The 20,053-nt window shown below is 44.3% G+C and overlaps 1 protein-coding gene across 1 annotated transcript in view; it reads right to left on the bottom strand.

Annotated features, from left to right (window-relative positions):
• The window catches only part of LOC146353867 (ABC-type organic anion transporter ABCA8-like), a 129,193-nt gene that overhangs the window by 53,922 nt on the left and 55,218 nt on the right, over positions 1-20,053 (bottom strand). The window contains exons 16-24 of the mRNA XM_084837521.1: positions 19,330-19,469; positions 18,653-18,772; positions 17,369-17,549; positions 15,847-16,010; positions 13,336-13,463; positions 8,566-8,703; positions 5,449-5,565; positions 3,748-3,924; positions 818-931 (exon numbers count right to left, since the gene is read on the bottom strand). Of these exons, the coding sequence (XP_084693647.1) occupies positions 818-931; positions 3,748-3,924; positions 5,449-5,565; positions 8,566-8,703; positions 13,336-13,463; positions 15,847-16,010; positions 17,369-17,549; positions 18,653-18,772; positions 19,330-19,469 (1,279 nt within the window). The remainder of the gene's footprint in view (positions 1-817; positions 932-3,747; positions 3,925-5,448; positions 5,566-8,565; positions 8,704-13,335; positions 13,464-15,846; positions 16,011-17,368; positions 17,550-18,652; positions 18,773-19,329; positions 19,470-20,053) is intronic.

Here is a 20,053-nt window from a genome sequence, read left to right as displayed (position 1 = left end):
TGCTCTTTGCCATGATAGGCTACGTAAATCTTTACGTAGCCTATCACAGCAAAAAGGGAAGGACGGAAATGGTGTCCGTTATACTGGACGCCATTTTGCACCCACACAAGACAGCGGACAGACCCGGAGATGCCAGCCTGCCAGGTAGGATCCGGCCGGGTCGGACTTCGCAGGGTGGTGTAGTCCATTCCGCCATGGACTCCGGGCATTTCTTAGAATCCTTAGAATCCGGCCTCATTGGAGTCCATGGCAGAATTCCCCGCCATCCCTACTAAAGATAATATTTCAATTGTATGGGGTTTATAATTTTGTTATTATCATTTCAAGTAGAGAGTCTGAAGCAAGTATTCCGAATTGGTTTAGTATACAATTCTGCACACCGCGCACGCATGTGTATGTGTACACGCGCAGGCTCAGTGTTCATGCTTTTTTTCTGCTGAATTTTTTTTAAATCCCCCTTCTAATTACATTTATATCCTCCTTTTTTCCTCTTGCAAGGAACCCAAGGCGGTTTACATGGTCCTCTTCTTTTCCATTTTATCCTCACAACAACCCTGTGAGGTAGATTAGGCTGAGAGTCAATGACTGGCCCAAAGCCACCCAGTGCGCTTTATGACCAAGTAGTACTAGAACAACAGCCTAACCTCTACACAGCACTGGCTATATTTGATCCAGCCTTCTAATACTTCACACTGAAACTTCCCTTCCCTCATGCATTAAGACATGTTTCGTAGATGTAAAATTCTAACTACAGGTATTGGGACAGGACAGATTATGAATATAAAGAAGCTAATCAGTGGGCTGGTAATATACTTACCAAGATTAAGATCAATGACCAAAAACTGCTAGTATGTGATTTTCTGCGAAAAATGAAGGCAATTACATATAGGAATAAGACAACTGATACGCTGTAGCCCAATAGGAATGACACCTGTTAGAAAGAAGGCTCCATATTAACAGTAAGCTAATGTTTAGAAAAAAGATATACTATTCATTTTAAGTGGCAGATATGTATAATGTTTTGCATGAATAATTGCACTCATATCAGCATTTTTCAAGTAATATAACATTGGAAATACCTGTATTAATTATTACTAGCCATGCCTGAACACAGGGCCTACCTGGGAACTGACCTAGCAAGTATACCGGCTGAGTGAATCCGGGCTGAGGTTGACATACAGTGAAGCAGCCATGTGACTACCTCACCCACATACTACAAGCAGCTGCATATATGGCAGAGCTCTGTCCCTGCCCTGATCCTCCCAGACCAGAGATAAACCGTATGCAATGACCAAAGAACATCACAGCCAGGTCATTGCTGTACTGTATCCCAGCTTTGAAAGACACGAAGCAAAGCTCAGCTGTGGGAAGGTGAGTGGATGGGAGAAGTACAGAGGCCAGGCTGCCCCAAGACAGCGTGAGACTGGAGGGCACAGGACCTAAGAAAGGATAAGCTGACACTTAGTGTAACTGAATCTGCCTCTCCTAGTTTACCAAGGGCCCTGGAGGCAATATTTAGAGATGGCTGAGCTGCACCATTTCCTATTTGTTTTGAGTTTGCTGGAGTATTTTTTCTGGACATATGCTGGCCATGATTTCTTTATTCTGAAGTCAGTATTGTTATTGCGGACCTGATGAGCTTGCCAGAGGGACCTCTAGGCCTAATTGTTGCTGTTGTTTTTCCAAGTGTTATTCTTGTAATGATATCTTTTATGTATTATATTTTATAGATGCTGTAAGCTGCCTTGGGTTTGAGATAAATACAGTGTGAATTCTGATTCAAGCAAAAATTAAAAAATAGCGCTAAAGATTAGGGGTGTACACAGACCCCACCTACCTGGGTCCGCTGGGGGGTCTGCGGGGTGGGGATGTAATCCAGTCCTCCCCCCTGGAATTCTCCCTGGCTGGCTCCGCTGCGAGTCCGCGGAGCCACCGGACAGGGCCAGCCGCTGCCAGACTTCCGGCCGCACCTGGTCTATCGAAGCAAATGGCGTCCGGCATAGTGGATGCCATTTGTGTGCCTCCCTTTGGCTGTGATAGGCAAAGAGCAGGGGCGCAAATGGTGCGATGATTTTCCCAAGTGGTGCGATGATTTTTTAAAAATGAATTAATTGCCACATGCTAATGATGCCATTGGTGTGCAAGGAGAGCCGAGAGGCCTTTATTCCAGCTGTGGGCCCTTCCTGTCATGACCTACAGTCCCTATGGTGTCCTCGGAGAGCCAAGGCTGGGGTGAAGGATCCAATCCATGTGACAGCATCCAGGGGGCCTCAGAGCCTGCCATGGTGTTCTGGAACAAACTGGGCAGCCAGCCGCTGCTCACCAGATGAATCTGGGTAGGGCACAGTCTGGCATAATGGACCATCTAAGTTTTTATTGCTGTTTTTTTGTGGGTTTCATGGTTTTTACTGTTTTTATTGTGTTTTAAGATCATATCAGTTTTTATTATGTGTTTAATTATTGTATGCCACCTAGGGAGGGCTTATGCGCTGAAGGGTAGCCGATAAATATTTTAAATAAATACATACATGTATAAATTCCATGTTGGACAGATAGCACCTGTTACATTTGGTGAGTATTACCCTAAATTCCACAACCCATTCCACCCAGCTGGAAAAACCAAATACCATATGAAATTCTTTGGTTTGGGTTTTCTGTAATCATAATATTTAACAATTTGTACCATAATATTTAACATATTTAACTATTTGATTGTACCAATTAGCTCTGCGCCAGATCCTAATGAAGCACTGAAGTATTCTGGACACCGTGCAAGCAATTAGGAGTAGAGTAGTGCCAATTAAGTCATTACATGATTCTAAGTGAAAATTATGGGGGGAAATTGTAGCACATTAAGAACCAACAAAGTTTTTATCTCATAGGCTTTTGTGGATAGAGTTCACTCCATCAAATGCGTAAAATGTTATCCTCGTTTGGCATATGTATATAGGTGTGGAAGGGAAAAACTGTAAATAATGAGGTCAAACAACAATGATATGTGAAGAGTATAGTCTATGACAATTCAATGAAGTAACCATTAAAAAAATAGTAATTGGTGGTAATATACCATCCTAGCATTGCTAAGATAACTACTACTTGCAGTGATATAGGGAACCATTATATTTATTTATGCTCAAATGGATAGAATCAAATTTCTTGATAATTCTAATTCAGCACTTAGTGCTAATTCAACACTTTCACACTAGAGTGTAGCTTTGAAATTTCTTTGTTGGAGAGGAGGCACTTTCAGATCAGCAGTAGAGTGTCCTGAAAATTGAAATATTTTCCAAATAGTTCTGAATGTGACCATTTCTGATATAACTGTATCCATTTATTCCTCTGCATAGAGATTGACTTATTTGTCCTATGCAGAAGACAGAAGGAAGGCATTGTTAGCAAGTTGTAGCTTATATCACATTGAAGGATGAGCAGGTGAATGAACCTTTAATGTTTGTGCTCATGTAATTAGGTCCTGTAATGGTGTTGCCTGAGTAGCTACAGAAACAGATTGAGCATCTCAGTTTGTTGTAGGGTCGGGTCCTTTGTGTGAGTAGCTGTTTTAGAATAAGGAACTTTCTATAAGCAAGGTCAGGAAGCCTACCATTCAAGGCCGGTGAGAAGGAGGTTTATTAAGTTTATCATTTATTACAGTAAGTGGTAATAGTTGATATTTGTAATTGAAGACAGTAAACTTTAAAAGCTGTTCCAAGACCACCTTTCGGAAGTTATATAAATAATCATACTTACCAAACAGAAAATTATGGTGGCATTAGTCTCAGGTTTACTAATTTCTAATCTTAAGTACCATGGCCAAAGTACCAAAACAAGTAGAATGCAATTTAGGGGCAGATCCACCAGAGCTAGTCCACACCAATATGCAGAAGGAAAGAGTCCTGAGACCCGCAGCTGAGAGTGCATTTTTATCTAGCAAAGAAAATGACAAAAGATTGATATACACTCCAGTGTCCCTTCAAATTAAATGATTGTACAGGCATGTGCCAGGTACCAGAGCTGAACACAATGCTGATATTATTGTTATTATTTTATCTGACTCTCTTTATCTTCTCTTCCTACTCCCAGTGCAATTTTCCATTTCTTCACTTTCTTTCTGCCATACCATAGATATCCTCTGGGTTTAACTGTAAAACCCATTTAAAATTATTTATGAAAAGTTGCTTAAAGTTTATCAGTCATGAGTTCTGGGCATAAGAGATCTGATGCCCACTTGGGTCTCAGTCCACCCCCACCATGGGCACAGCATCTCTGGATGGAGAGTCCTCATAGGGCTCATTAGAGCTCTCCCTTCCCTTCTGCTCCTGCTATGTGTTAACAGCCTGATGAATCATTCGGGGAAATGGGATTTTAGCCTGCCAGTTGCAGGCTGTGCCCCAGACATCCCGCTGGTGCACTCCTTGCCAGGCCAAAGATCCAGCCACAGAAGAGGCAACTTCCATATCATCGCTGAAGACTCCAGCTTGCTGTGACTGCGGTGGCTGAGCCACCATGCAACAGAACGCGGGGCTTCTGCCCAGCTGAAATTGAACTCTTCTTCTTCCAGAGCAGGGATGCGGAAGACAGAGCAGCCAACAGGAGGCAGGCATTCCGAAAATTTGCCCTAAGTGCAACAGCAACAGGAGCGGCAAAAACTGCTTATCGTAAGATGGGATCCTGGCATGGCGGCAGCAGAAGCACTCTCCCTGGGAAGGGACAGCAGTCTAAGCGGTGTGGGCTGAAGTAAGCCACCCAGCCTGATGTGGACTGAACAGTAGGTTGAGTGAGGGAACTCAGATCCCCATTCCCTCTGTTCCCTTTTCTTATTGCGGCAGAACAGACTGCTCTTCATGCTTGGCCCACCAAGGTCACCACTGCCTGGGCCAATATGTCTAGCCCACCACTACCTCTCAGGCGGCATCCCTCTTCTAGGTTTTCTCCTGCCCTGCAGAGCCCTGGCAAACAGTGTGGTTACAGTGAGATTGGTATGGTGCAGATATTCCCTGCCAGAACTCACTTTCTGTCTGAGGCAAGATATTTGGGTCTCCAAGCCTGGGTAATTTCCAGTGAGGTGAGAATGATAGCTGGAAGGACAATGGGAGGTGCACACGGATCTCTGGACTCTGAAATTGTCATTCCATGTGCTTCTTCTGGTGCTCCTGCCATGTGACATATTGAGGGTGGCAATCAGTGAAAGAGCCATTTTGGTAGCAACACCCTTCCCCAGGAAGGGCATTGCAAATATCCTTTGGGCATCATGTGAATACCTTTTTTATTTTCCTAGGCCTTTTAAATCTTGCTGTAGCTTTTAAATCGGTTTTATTCTCTTACATTTAGTTCTCTGTTCATTTTTTAAAACTTAAATGTACCATATGTTCATATGAGTTTGATGCCCCCCAAAATCAAATGTCTAGCTATTGTAATGGAATATATTTCATGCACATTTAATCGTTTTACCTTGTAGTCATGAATGCTTCTCATTGCAAAGTGTGGCAGAAAACCAGGGAATGAAATAAAAATCCCAGCCAAGTATAGGTCAGAAAAATAAAACCATATATCTTCAATATTATTTTGCTGGGGAGTGAATCAGAAAAGCAAAGTTTAGAAACATTTCAAAAACAACAACAATATATACACATACACACACAACAGAACGAGCGAGCGAAGAACAGTTGTGGGCCAATAACACAGTCATCCTCCTGAGTGCATGAACAGGGATAAAGATGTGTGTGTATGGGGGGGGGGGTGTTAAACCACACTGGATCCGTCTTGTACACTCCTGCAAACCCTAGCAGGCCTTTGCCCAGATCTTCTTTGGGAAAAAGTGCTAGAGGCATTGAACACAAACAAACCAGTCTTGTTCAGTCCTTTGACACTCTGCTTGGTACCAGTTTCTTTTCCTATAGTGGATGGGGGTATCCTCAGATGGGTTATTCCACTCATACCAAACAGGCAGGGCTATGCTAAGCAGACTTGTGTTAGTTCTCCAAGAGAGAGTGCCTCCTCCCAGGTCCTGACCTGCCTTGCTCCAGACTACAGAGGGTTTTTTCCCCCTCTGGCTCTCTCCACAACTGTCAGGACATTGTTTGCTTTTTTTCCCTTGTGTTTCCTCTCTCTTTCTTTGAGTGGAGGCCCTACTGAGAGATTTAGCAGCAGGGGATGGGTGCTACAGCTCCCTAACAAGAGCTGGGGATAGCAGAAGCTGGGTCACATCCTCCAGGTGTGACTTGCCTAAGGGACAAAGCCCAACAGCGGCACACAGGACCAGGACCAGGAGGAGACCCTGAATAGCAGGGAGGCCTCAGGAGGCAGGGTGGTTGCTTTGGATACATGTATTGTCCCTGTCTGCAGAGTATAGAGCATCCAAGATGGCAGATGCAGGGGTGGAGCCACTCCAGCACCATCTCCCCCGCATCCTGTTGTTGATGGAGGTTTTCCCCAAAAGCACATTCCCTTCCCTGAGTCCCTGGAGGAGGTCCTTGTGGAGAAGTTCTCCCCTCAGCTCATAAGGAGAAGAGGAAGGTCCCCATGCAGCCAACACATTCCTTTCATCCCTTATAATCTTTTATAGCCAGGGATGGCAGAAGGACCAGGTCCTTCTGGAACAGACCCAGCTCCCAGCCCAGGCAGCAGCAGGGCCGGACATTCCCCAGGGGCAATGGCACTCGGCCTTCCAAAGGGGATCTTGCAATTAACCACAGCCATGACTCTCCCATTCCGCCAGTGGGAGGACGGCTCAAGCAGCTTGCACAGTGCTGAGCTTTGATCGTGATCAACAAATTAGGAATGTCACGGAAGTCTGGGAAGTGGGTGGAGTCCAACAGACATCCTCCCACTCCCCCCCTCCAATGCCAGTCCATGGACCACCATGCTTGCCTGGCTCCATGTGCACTGAGTAAGGCAAGCTCTGGGATCCCTGCATACCCGCAAGCTGCCATTTTGCAGAAAACCACAGATAAGCTTTTTATGTAAATGGCCATTTTGCACAAAAAGGCGGCCATAAATAGTGCCATATACACAAAATTGCAAGCATAAATGGTCTGTCCAGTGGCTCATGCTGCGCACCAAGCAAGATTGGGCGGGTGGCGGGGTCCAACAACTGGTGCATCAGGCGACAGCGGGTGTTTGGCCATCCCTACAACAAATCAGTGCTACGCATGATGACTAAGGGAGAAGCACTGGAATTTGCAAGTCTGCCTCGCAACCCTTTTGTTATATCTACCATTCCTTCCAAACAGGAAAAACACCTGCTGATAGCTTGATCCTACAAGCCATCAACACCCTGTTAGAGATCAAGGTCATTAAGTAGGTCCTGTGGGCACAGCTCTTTTGTTAATCCTATTTGTTATTCTTCATAGTTCCCAAGGTGAATGGGGCTGGAGGGCGACACTGGAGATGAAGCAGGTACATCAGTTCATGCAGAAATGCAAGTTTCATACAGACTCTTAAAAACCCATCATGGAGAATATCCAGACAGGGGACATTCCCTTGGTCTCACAGAACCTTATCTGCATATTCCAATGCACTTGACTCAGAAAATATATCGGATTTTACTATCAGGGGGTCTACTATCAATAAAGAGAGCTCTCCTTCAGACTATTAGCAGCCCCCAGGGTCTTCAGAAAAATGATGATAGCCCTGGTAGCCTATCTAAGAAGACTCAGTGTCCATCTACATCCATACTTTGTTGACTTACTCATGTGCCTTCTCTCCAACAGGGCTGCAAGGATGTGAATGAGACCTTGAAAACCCTTCAGTATCAAGGTTCACTGGTAAATCTCTAGAAAAGCCATCAGGGACCAAGTCAACAACTGAATCATCTGAGGCCTGTGTCAGGCATATAAATCATTGGCACAGGAGTGGGTGGAAAACCTCCACAAGACCGTCCAGATGGTCCTCTCAGAAATCAGAGCTGGATCACCTACAGGGAACCGTGACATGCATAGACTGTCACCCCGGACCCCTACAATGGCTTCGCCTCTCCATCAGAGGGAGATTAGCAGAACAGCACTATTGGCAGGTGTTAGTTGCCTCCACATCAAGAAGTCCCTGGGTTGTGAATATCTCTAGCACTGGGGGAGAGGCGCCCTACTTTGGAAACTCCAGAAGATCCAAATCACTATGGATGCAAACCTGAGGGGCTGTAGGCCTATTGTGGACTAGTGAATGCACAGGGCAGAGCAGCAAGGAAGGAAGCTGTCCACAGCATCTCCTCCCATCTAGTGAACAGGGCATGAGCCTTGTGGGAAGAGAAACAGAAGGGAATGAGGTTCTGGGGCAAAGGGGTGGAACCCATTTCTGAATACGGATCTTTATGACATCTGCACTAATCACGACTGTTGATTCTCGGAGAGAACAACAAAAGAAAACACTGTATATTTATTAGAATGATGGATCAAGAGCCCTTTCAAATAGAACATACTGAAATGTTTAAAAAAAATGTCCCCACATTTTAATATATTCTTATAATCCATGTAAAAGGATATCCTTTAAAAAGAATACCCCAGTACATTCCCTCCCTTCCTGCCACCACACGCTAGAAACACTTCTTATGGTCCAAGCTGATACACTTACGCCTAGAAATGCTTCACTCCAGATTCGAAGACGGGCAGTAGAATTAAACATTTGCAGAAGTGCGTTGCTGATGATGTTGACAAGCACTGGAAAGCAATTCGTGACTTCCATGTGGCACATAAGTGTGAACCTGTATTTCTGAAGCAAAGCAAGACGTGGGACAGAAGTCAGAACTTAAATGACTCAGTGAAGGGAGTGCTGAGAAAGCAACAGCCAGTAGACAAAGCAGGAAATCAGAATTTACATAATAATTGCTTTTTACTGAAGACCAGTCTGTAAAGAACCGTGAGACGCACTTGCTTTAAAGTTCATAGCAAGTGCAATAAAATGCCTTTAATGAGTTGGGAGTGGGGTGGCAGGTTGGTACCAATATTTATTTTTTCTTTCATTTTAATGACCAACCAAGAATCCTCTGTTGACTCTATCATCTGAATAGCAAAGGCTGAATAGGAAGGCATTTCAAGTGCCTGCCCCATAACTGCACCTCTCCCTTAAAGCTGAGTGTGATCATTTCCCAGGGGCTCTATAAGAAGGCCTTTCTACTGGGGCTTGAATTCAGTAGACAATTATGGATTTAATCCTTTATTTCGATGTGGAGTCTGCTCCATTCTTAAAGCTTTGGTCATTAGCTAAAGCACAACTAACCCTAACAAAATAGAATGAAATTTCATCAGATCAAAATCACTGCAATTCCTTCATGCTTTGCCAGCTTCCTTATTACAGCTTAGTCCTTTGCAGTAGTATAATGTTATTTGCTCACTCCAATTCCCTAAGTGGGGAGAAGTTCCAGGGGCAATGTTCCATGGTTTGGTTTCCTTTCAACAAGAGTGTACCACAGTCTTATTATAGTATTTTTGTAACCGTTATTTTGTTTACAAATATAAAGCACAGCAGACTGGAGGCAAATACACTCCTTCAAGCAAATAGCCAACTTGGTAACCCTGCATCTAATTCCCAGAGAACACATGTGTACCTCACTGCACATCCAGTTTCACTGAAGTTCAGCTAGCAACTCCCTCTTATTTTTCTCTAAAAGTCAGGTTGCAAATCAGGACCCAGACTGACTACCCCTCCCCTTAGCTTGAGGATGTCACCTTAGTGATTTTTCTCTAAAAGTCAGATTGCAAATCAGGACCCAGACTGACTACCCCTCCTTTTAGCTTTTTGACTTGTTCAAAAAGAACAGGAGGAACAGAAAGGGAGGTGGGGTGGCACTGTATGTGAAAAATACATATATATTCTCTGCACAGAAATACAGGAGGATGAGCTTGGTAGCCCTATCGAGAGCATCTGGATCAAAATAAAGGGAGCAAAGAATAAAAGGAACCTGGTGGTCGGAGTCTACTACTGGCCACCCAATCCAGGAGAAGACGAGGATGAAACTTTTGAAAAGCAAATAGCCAATGTTTCAAGGAAACATGATGTAGTAGTAATGAGGGACTTCAATTTCCCCGATATTTGTTGGGAGACAAATTCCGCAAAACATGGCCCCTCCAGGAAATTCCTGACTTGTGTGGTGGATAACTTCCTCCTACAGAAAGTAGAGGAAGGAACTAGAGGATTGGCTATCCTTGACTCGATCCTAACCAACAGAGATGACCTAGTGGATAAAGTAGCAGTTACAGGAACTCTGGGGGAAAGCGACCATGTTGCACTTGAGTTCTTGGTTCTAGGGGAAGCAAAAGCCAAGTGTAGTGTCAAACGCATACCCTGGATTTTAGGAAAGCTGATTTTAATAAACTCAGAACAATGATAAGTACGGTCCCATGGCAAGCGACTCTAACGAGAAAAGGAGTCCAAAATGGGTAGGAAGTAGGAACTTTTAAAAAAGGAAATTCTCAAGGTACAATTGCAAACAATTCCAACAAGAAAAAAAGGCAGAAGACAACAGAAGAAGCCAATGTGGCCTCACAAAAAGCTTAGAGATGACCTGAAAACAAGAAAGGACACGGAAGGACAAGCAACAAAGGAAGAGTACAGGCAGGTAGCACAGAATTGCAGGGATGGTGTCAGGAAGGCTAAAGCTGAGAACAAGCTGAGGTTAGTGAGGGATGCTAAAAGCAACAAAAAGGCTTTCTTCAGCTACATGCATAATAAAACACAGAGGAAAGAAATGCTTGTTCAGCTATTAAATAAGGATGGCAAAATGATAACAGACGACCAAGAAAAGGCAGAGGTGCTCAATTCCTACTTCAGCTCAGTCTTCTCCCAGAACAGGGTCTATGACCCCCCTGGCAATGGCGAAGTACAGGCTGAAGGGGCAGGATTACAGCTTGAGATTGACAGGCATATGGTCAAGGAACACCTCATTACTTTGAATGAGTTCAAATCTCCAGGGCCAGATGAACTGCATCCTAGAGTCATAAAGGAACTGGCAGAAGAACTCTCAGAACCGCTGTCTATTCTCTTTGAGAAATCATGGAGGACGGGTGAAATGCCAGATGATTGGGTGAGGGCAAATGTTGTCCCTATCTTCAAAAAGGGTAAAAAGAAGGAACCTGGGAACTACAGACCAGTCAGTCTGACATCACTCCCTGGGAAAATTCTGGAGCAGATGATAAAGCAATCCATCTGTAAGCACCTTGAAAACAATGCAGTGATTACTCGAAGCCAACATGGATTTGTCAAGAACAAGTCCTGCCAGACGAATCTGATCTCATTTGTTGATAAGGTAACCTCCCTTGTGGACCATGGGAATGCTGTAGACATAATGTACCTCGACTTCAGCAAAGCTTTCGACAAAGTACCCCATGATATCCCAATGAGCAAACTAGCTCAAAGTGGGCTAGGTGAAACAACGATCTGGTGGATCCACAGTTGGCTACAGAATTAGACTCAAAGAGTGCTTATCAATGGGACCTTCTCAAACTGGGGAGAAGTAATGAGTGGGGTACCGCAGGGCTCAGTCTTGGGCCCAGTGCTATTCAACATTTTTATTAATGACTTGGAGGAGGAAGTGCAGGGAATGCTGATCAAATTTGCAGATGACACAAAATTAGGTGGGATAGCTAATACTTTGGAAGACAGAAACAAAATTCAAAGTGATCTGGATAGACTGGAGCACTGGGCAGAAAACAACAGAATGACATTTAATAGGGACAAATGCCAAGTTCTGCACCTAGGAAAAAGAAACCAAATGCACAGTTACAAGATGGGGGATACTTGGCTCAACAACACTACAAGTGAGAAGGATCTTGGAATTGTTGTCGATCACAAGCTGAATATGAGCCAACAATGTGATGTGGCTGCAAAAAAGGCAACTGCTATTTTGGGCTGCATTAATAGAAACATAGCTTCCAAATCCCAGGAAGTACTAGTTCCCCTCTACTCAGCACTGGTTAGGCCTCATCTGGAGTACTGTGTCCAGTTCTGGGCACCACACTTGAAGAAGGATGCAGACAAACTGGAGAGGGTTCAGAGGAGGACAACGAAGATGATCAGGGGACTGGAAACAAAGCCCTATGAGGAGAGACTGAAAGAACTGGGCATGTTTAGCCTTGAGAAGAGAAGACTGAGGGGAGATAGGATAGCGCTCTTCAAGTACTTGAAAGGCTGTCACAGAGAGGAAGGCCAGGATCTCTTCTCAATCATCCCAGAGTGCAGGACATGGAATAATGGGCTCAAGTGACAGGAAGCCAGATTCCGGCTGAAAATCAGGAAAAACTTCCTGACTGTTAGAGCAATATGACAATGGAACCAATCACCTAGGGAGGTGGTGGGCTCTCCCACACTGGAGGCATTCAAGACGAGGCTGGACAGCCATCTGTCAGGGATGCTGTGACTTGGACTCCTGCATTGAGCAGGGGGCTGGACTCGATGGCCTTGTAGGCCCCTTCCAACCCTACTATTCTATGATTCTATGATGCACATCACTGAGAAATCCAGCCTTTGGGGGCTTGCTGAATGTCCACAGTAACCCCAGCTTGGCTTGAATTTGAAAGCCGAGCTGCTCTTTCCTGAAATCTGGGGACTTTTTCCAGTTTTTTTTTTTAAAATTGCATAAATATAAATTTGCGCAAATTAGTTGCAATTTTTGTAATTTGTGCAAATTTTGACCATAATTTGCCTTATTTGCACAAATTTTGGCTGAATTTTGCACAAATTACAGCCAAATTTGTGCAAGTTGGCGCTGAAATGTGCTCATATTTCTATTTACACAAATGAAAAAAAAACAGGAAATCCATGAACTGGCCTGACGCAATGCAGATTGTTGAACTTCACCACACCGACACATTCCTCTGACATCCCTCTGACACTTTCACCAAGCTCTGATGAGCCCTGAAGCAAGATTTGACAGTCTTGGAACAACAATACACTGCAAAGGAGTAGGCTCTATTGAGGAGGAGGGTCTAGGGTAACACGAGTGCCAGGGAGGTGATGTTTGGCCACTTCAGCTATTGTATTTTTGAAGGTATTTGTTACTTTTCCTATTGGTTGTCTTTCCTACAGTTGGTTTGAGATTATAGGCAGCGAGCAGTCTTTCTTCTTCTTATGAATCTCTGTGAAGTGCTATGTACGTGGATGGCACTATAATTATAATCATCAACCTGCTTTGTGCGTGAGGGGGGGTCCATCTACTGCAGTCTTCCATAACCTGCTGCCCTCACGATGTTTCGGACATCAACTCCAATCGTCCCAAGCCAGCATGACTAATGGACAGGGATCTTGGAGCTGTTGTCCAAGACATATGGAGGGCATCAGGTTGGGGAGGCTAATCTACTGGATATCTTGGTTCTTTCTCCAAAAAGGAGTAAAATAACTAAACGTTACCTTGTCTTGAAGAGCTACTTTTATAGCCCCATTGTGTACTAGCTGTTCACTGACATTGTTGCCGGAGACGACTTCCAAAAGGATATTCTGACTCTTCACTGCACGGATAAAATTGTCAATGCTTGCACCTGATAAAAGAGCAAGATGACTTGAGAGGATGACCAGAAGATTATGGCCAGATATTTACTTCCCAAACAAAATGAAGCATAAGACAGAATGTAAATAATACTATATGTAAAATTGAATGCATGTCTATTTGTATAGATTTGACAGTGTGCATCTCCTCTTAAACTGTTGCCGCAATTTCTGAACTTCTCGTTATAACAAATAATCCAAGAGCTGCTGCTATCCACAGTCTGCTGGTTGAAGCACTCATTTCAACCTGCATCATGATGTGGCCACCTCAGTTCCCTTTATAAAAAGTTACCTGGATTTAGTAACCTAACACAATAGGGAAAAATGTCTCAATCCCAAATCCCAGAAACTTTGTATTTATTCTAGATATTTTACCCTGTCCTGCAACCAAGTTCCATTTCTCAGGGTTGCAGGAACGTTGAAAAGTATGATCTCACCTTCTTGCAGACTGAAGTCCAGAGCAGTCCAGAATTTTACTACCTCATTGTGCAGGTTTCTGAGGTGAGACAGACATATGCAGCAGAACAAGCTGAGGTGGCAGAATACCAAGGTCACAGAATGGATTGCAGAACTTCAGCTCAGACTTCAGTTGGGGGCAGGGGGTGCCACATTTTGAATGTTCTTAGAATCATAGAATAGTAGGGTTGGAAGGGGCCTATAGGACCATCGAGTCCAACCCCCTGCTCAATGCCAAGTCACAGCATCCCTGACAGATGGCTGTCCAGCCTCGTCTTGAATGCCTCCAGTATGGGAGAGCCCACCACCTCCCTAGGTGATTGGTTCCATTGTCGTATTGCTCTAATAGTCAGGAAGTTTTTCCTGATGTTCAGCCAGAATCTAGTTGCCTGTAACTTGAGCCCATTATTCCATGTCCTGTACTCTGGGATGATCGAGAAGAGATTCTGGCTTTCCTCTCTGGGACAACCTTTCAAGTACTCAAAGAGCACTATCATATCTCCCCTCAGTCTTCTCTTCTCAAGGCTAAACATGCCCAGTTCTTTCTGTCTGTCTTCATAGGGCTTTGTTTCCGGTCCCCTGGTCATCTTTGTTGCCCTCCTCTGAACCCTCTCCAGCTTGACTGCATCCTTCTTAAAGTGCAGTGCCCAGAACTGGACACAGTACTCCAGATGAGGCCTAACCAGTGCTGAGTACAGGGGAACTAGTACTTCCCGGGATTTGGAAGCTATGCTTCTATTAATGCAGCCCAAAATAGCAGTTGCCTTTTTTTTTGCAGCCACATCACATTGTTGGCTCATATTCAGCTTGTGATCGACAACAATTCCAAGATCCTTCTCACTTGTAGTGTTGTTGAGCCACGTATCCCCCATCTTGTAACTGTGCATTTGGTTTCTTTTTCCTAGCTGCAGAACTTGGCATTTATCCCTATTAAATGTCATTCTGTTGTTTTCTGCCCAGTGCTCCAGTCTATCAAGATCACTTTGAATTTTGTTTGTCTTCCAAGGTATTAGGTTTCTTGTACAAAACAAAACTTGAAAATAGGTTACACTCACTAGCAGTTTGAAGTAGCACAATCCATTCTACAACCCAGTACTCTTTGACCTAGTTCATCTGCATGTTGCCAGGCCTGATGCCCAGGACAGCATGCATGCCAGTTTGGGAAGCAGAGGACTGCACTGAGGGGACCACAGAACTGTGTGATAGTTCTGCAGCAAGAATACTCTATGACGTGGTGGCTATACTCTTTGCTTTTTCTTCTAGAATATCTATTATTCATTCATGTTCTACTTCTGCTTATATTGAAATTGAATGTAAACCTTATTATTTATTAGTTTTATTTCCCTCCCTTCTTCCAAGGGGCTCATGGCAGCAGACATGCTTAGCCCCCCCCTCCCCATTTTATACTCACAACAACCCTCATAGAATCATAGAATAGTAGGGTTGGAAGGGGCCTATAAGGCCATTGAGCTAGTACCTGGACCAAGGAAACTCAGTGGGCAGGTTCGCACATTTAACCCACAGTGAAGCTATGGCACATGCCAGCCGCCATTTTGAATATGCAGCCCCTGGCCGGGGTTTGGCAGGGGTTGTTGTGTCATGCAAACCTGGTGACCATGGGTTATGCGAGCGTTAAACAACCCTCACATAACTTACTACGGATCTACAGTGGTCGCCAGGTTTGCATGACACAACAACCCCCACCATGGGGTTGTATATTCAGAAGGGTGTTGTGGCTCAGCATAGGTAAAATTACCCAAAATGAGTCATGCCATGTTGTATGAACCAGGTTAATGAGTCTCATATCTGAGGAGGATTTGAACTGTACTCTCCCTGGTCTAGTAGTAGTGTAACCCCTACACTACATTGGTTCTCAGTCTGAACTGTATGGAAGAATGTCTCAGAATTCTGTGCCCTTACCTGTATTATTAAGGATCAGAAGTCCACTGGATCCTGTGAAAGACTGCTTTCCTGGCTCAAAATACATGCTAGGATGAAGCTCTGCATAATGTAAATTCAACCAAATACCATATGATATTAACTGAATGAGGAAAGGTACTAGTATAATTCCAGAAAGAAGTAATCTGTAATGAAGGAGAGATAGTAATTAAGCACCGGAGTGGGGTGACATTTGGCCAATTACATTATACTGTGCAGTAGGGAAAACTGAGCTCTTTCCTTCCTGCTGCCACTCATAATTCTTTACCTTTAGAACAGCAGGCTTCTGAGTTGAGTTAAGCTTCATTCAGCCCCGCAAAAATCAGACTTCTGAGTAGATGCTGCACAGCTGGGCTTCTTGGCAGCAGCAGAAGGTGGGGGGGTAGGGCAGCAGAGCAATATTTCGGGATCCAAATATAAATGGGCCCTTAGTCAGGAGAACAAGGAGGTGGGAGAAGGGGCTGAAGCCAAAGAGCGCGCTGCCAAAAGAAAAAGCAGCCTACTTGCACAGCTGAAGGAGCAGCAAAAGCTTGCCAGAAGGTGCACTACATTTTCAGGAATTACTCCCTGGTGGAGCCCGTTTCCTGATTATTTGAAGGACTATGTCCGAGTTATGAAATGAGAAGCTGGGATGGGAACCCCACACAGGCTGTACTCAGCCTGCAGACCAGAGATTCCCAATTCCCATAGTATTTGTCTATGCTCTCTTTTTGTGACATGGATGGGAAAAGCTCCTGGTACACAAACTGGTAACATAATGAATCTATAAAACTGAGTACAATGAGAGCAACAATGCCTGCAGCAAAATAAACCGGTATCAGTTATCAACCGAACCTCTGAGAGGCTACCTACATGTTGCACTCACCTGCATGCAAAAGAGCACCTGCGTTCCCCCTCCCCTGATGTCTGTGCCTGCTGGGCTATATGGTGCTGCTCAGGAAGCCATGGGACTAATACTAGGAGGCAGCTTGTCCACTGCCCTTTCGGGAGACGGGGTCAACTGAATACCCCTTTGGTTCCTCTCAAGTATGTGATCCTATGTAACATGAGGACACATCTTGTTACACCCATATTGTGTCACTTATGGCTTTGTACCATTTTCATACACAAGAAGCAGATAAAATCTAGTTTTCCCCACTATATCTTAGGGCCAAACTACTTGTGACTCTTAACGTGCCATTATGTGTTTTAAAAGTTTTAAAATGGCTTGTAAGTTTTAATTGTAAGTCACCTTGGGAGTTCTATCTGGGACAAAAGGCGACTCATAACTTTATAGAATAAAAAAATAAAAAAATGAAGTATGCCTGTTTTCTTTTTCCTTTCTTTAATTACACGTCAATCAATTTTCACTGAGGCCACAGCATACAGGGAGGGAAGGGTTAACCCATCAATTAAGTGTCACATGTAGCTTGGCTCTCATTCCAAAAGCAGCCTGTGTCCTCAACATGCTTTAAAACTGGAGATTTCAGAGAGACTAAAAATGCATAAATGACTTGGCACTCACAGGGATCCCCAGACTTTGCCCTCGCGCTTGAGGTTTAAAAAGTGCATTCTCGCCACAGCACAGACTTGCTGTCTCCAGAGTTCGGTGCCCCTCATTGCTGCCTTTCCTGTGTCCGAGAGCAAGAGCAGATCTTGTTCCTTCTCACCCCTTTCCACTTGCTCTCTCTGAAGAACTCCACAACCTAAGACAATTTCAAAGTGCCAAATCAGAACTTTGTTATGAGCCTAAGGAGCATCTGCCTGCTTCTCCAAACTGTGTTCTGAGCTTTTCCCCTCCATCCCCACTTAGCCTTGCTGCCACCACTACTGCACCGCAGTCGTTTCTCTCCTGTGTCTGAAAGACCATCCTGTCAGGGTGGAAACTGAGCCAATAGAACCCCAGAGCAGTTCTGATTCTGAGGAGGAACAGCAATCCGTGGGAGAGGAACGTGCTCATCTCTCACAGGCACAGCAGCTGGCAGAGATTCCTCCTGCCAGCATTCCTGGGATAGATACTGACCCTGGCAGCGAGAGAGCGCTGGAGGGGGGCTTGCTGGACGCTCGACGCCAACGCCAGGAGTGACGACAGCTGGAGGGTGCGGAAAGGAGGCGTAGCGCTCGTTTGGCACGCTAACAACGGTTGCGTCCCAAGGACCCAAGGGAAAGAGGGAGGATCTCTCCCTAGCCCATAAGTTCAGGGTCTTCCCGTGATTCTCCTTCAAACGGGGACCAACTGCCTAACTTGGAGCATAGGCCACTCTGCTGTTCCTTGCTTAGTCGCAGGTGATTAGCATCTGTAAGAGTCATTAAGTTGTAAAAGGATTAAAGCCTTGAAAAGAATCCTTTTGTCTGTGTCTTGAGTTGGCTATTGGAGTAGACTGACAGAGGCCGCCAGGGCACTCCTGACACATCCCAACTCCCATTCCCAGATCTGAAACGATGGGGAAACGGGGTTGTGACAGCCTCACAGTACTCATCCAGTCCTGTGGTAGAAAGGTGGGGTACAAATCAAATAAATAAATGAAATGAAATAAATATTTATAGTCCCCAAATCACATTTTAGGAACACAGGAAGCTGCTTTATACTGAGTCAGACCACTGGTCCATCTACCATAATATAGTCGACACCGACAGGTAGCAGCTCTGCAGGATTCCAGACAGAGGTCTTTCCTAGCCCTCTCTGGAGATGGCGGGGAATGAACCTGGGACCGTCTGCAGGCAAACCATGTGCTCTACCGCTGCACTACTTCCACAGCCACAGCAGGAAGCACTGCCAGAAGGCACATTACTTGGAGCAATCCTTTACCTTCTTCGTCAATTGTTCCGCTTCCCTCCAGCTTCAAGAAGACGTCTTCCAGAGTTGTCATAGTAACCCCATAATTAACAATTCCTAGGTCTGTCTGGCCATCCATGTCACAGAACAGATCTACATGACGGGGAGAAAAGCCCACATGCCTAGCTGAGATTTACCGTTCTACTTTAAGGCGAGGATTTCATATTCCCATAACAGCCTTGTGTAATTCCATGTTATATGGCAATTTAAGGAGAGTAACATATTAGGAGAGCCTTGCCTGGTGCATACTTTCATGCCTTTTTGATGCCAGGGAAAGGCCTTTTTATTTTTCCAGGCTTCTAGAAATATTTTATTTTAGTACTATAAGGTCTGCATTTCACTATGGTTTTAGCATGGTGTTTTTTTCCCTTTGCAAAGATTACTCTTGTTGCTAAAATTGTGTTGACCTCTGCTTCAATATGGTTGTTCTGCATTTCAATGTGTTTTTGTGGTTTTTGACTGGTGTTTTGAATGGTGATTTTAGTAAGATTTAATCTGTAGGTTGCCCAGAGAACTTTGGCTACTGAGCAACAGGTAAATGGAGTAAATCAATCAATCAAGAAATAAAACCTAAGGAACAGCTCAACTAACTGGACACTTATAGATGATAGCAATGGTATTTATTGATACTTACTTAATTTGATAATTACCTGGAAATTTATCCACATTTTCTAAGGGCAGTGTATACCTCAGCTCATTTTCACGTTGTCCAGATAATTTGGCAGCAGGAATGTATTGTCTGATCAGGGATGTTGTTCTCTCAGACTCACAAAGTTCATTTACTTGCATCCTGTACATATTAAAAATGCATTTAAATACCAATGACCAAGGTTTGCATTCATGTATTTAGAATATTCTCTGAATAAAGTATCCAAGATCTAGTCCTAGTTCAGAATTGTCTCACTAGCACAACAGAAACATACATTATTCCAAAACTGTCTAAGCATCCTTCCAGACAGAAGCCTTCTTGAGGGTGCCGGTTGTTTTCCATGTATTTTTTAACGTGGAACTTCAGTGTACCTTCCAGACTGCAGAAGGCATCTTGTTATTTTCTTTTATATTATCCCACCATCTCCCATCCACACGTGTGGACTGAGCTTTACTGAAGGCAGCAAAAGGTGCCTTTTTGTCCCTCCACCATCTCTTCCCTCCCCTCTGCCAGCAATTTCCTCCTCCCACTTCTTTATTCCTTAGTAGACATGTGCACAGGTGAGTCTATTCACGTGTAAGTGCACCTCAACTTTTTTTAACCAGAATATACAACAGCAACAGACCGGCAGTTTGCTCTCCTCATCCCCAAATGAGGAGAGCAAACACACATATATAACAGAGCACCCAGTCATAAAGAATTTCCCTTCACGCTGCACTGTTCCC

This window comes from Heloderma suspectum, chromosome 2, assembly GCF_057233095.1.
Source record: "Heloderma suspectum isolate Gila_16-S chromosome 2, 16-S_ref, whole genome shotgun sequence".
Classification (NCBI taxonomy): domain Eukaryota; kingdom Metazoa; phylum Chordata; class Lepidosauria; order Squamata; family Helodermatidae; genus Heloderma; species Heloderma suspectum.
The sequence above is the reverse complement of the archived record's forward strand: the minus strand, read 5'-3'. Positions and strand labels throughout refer to the sequence as shown.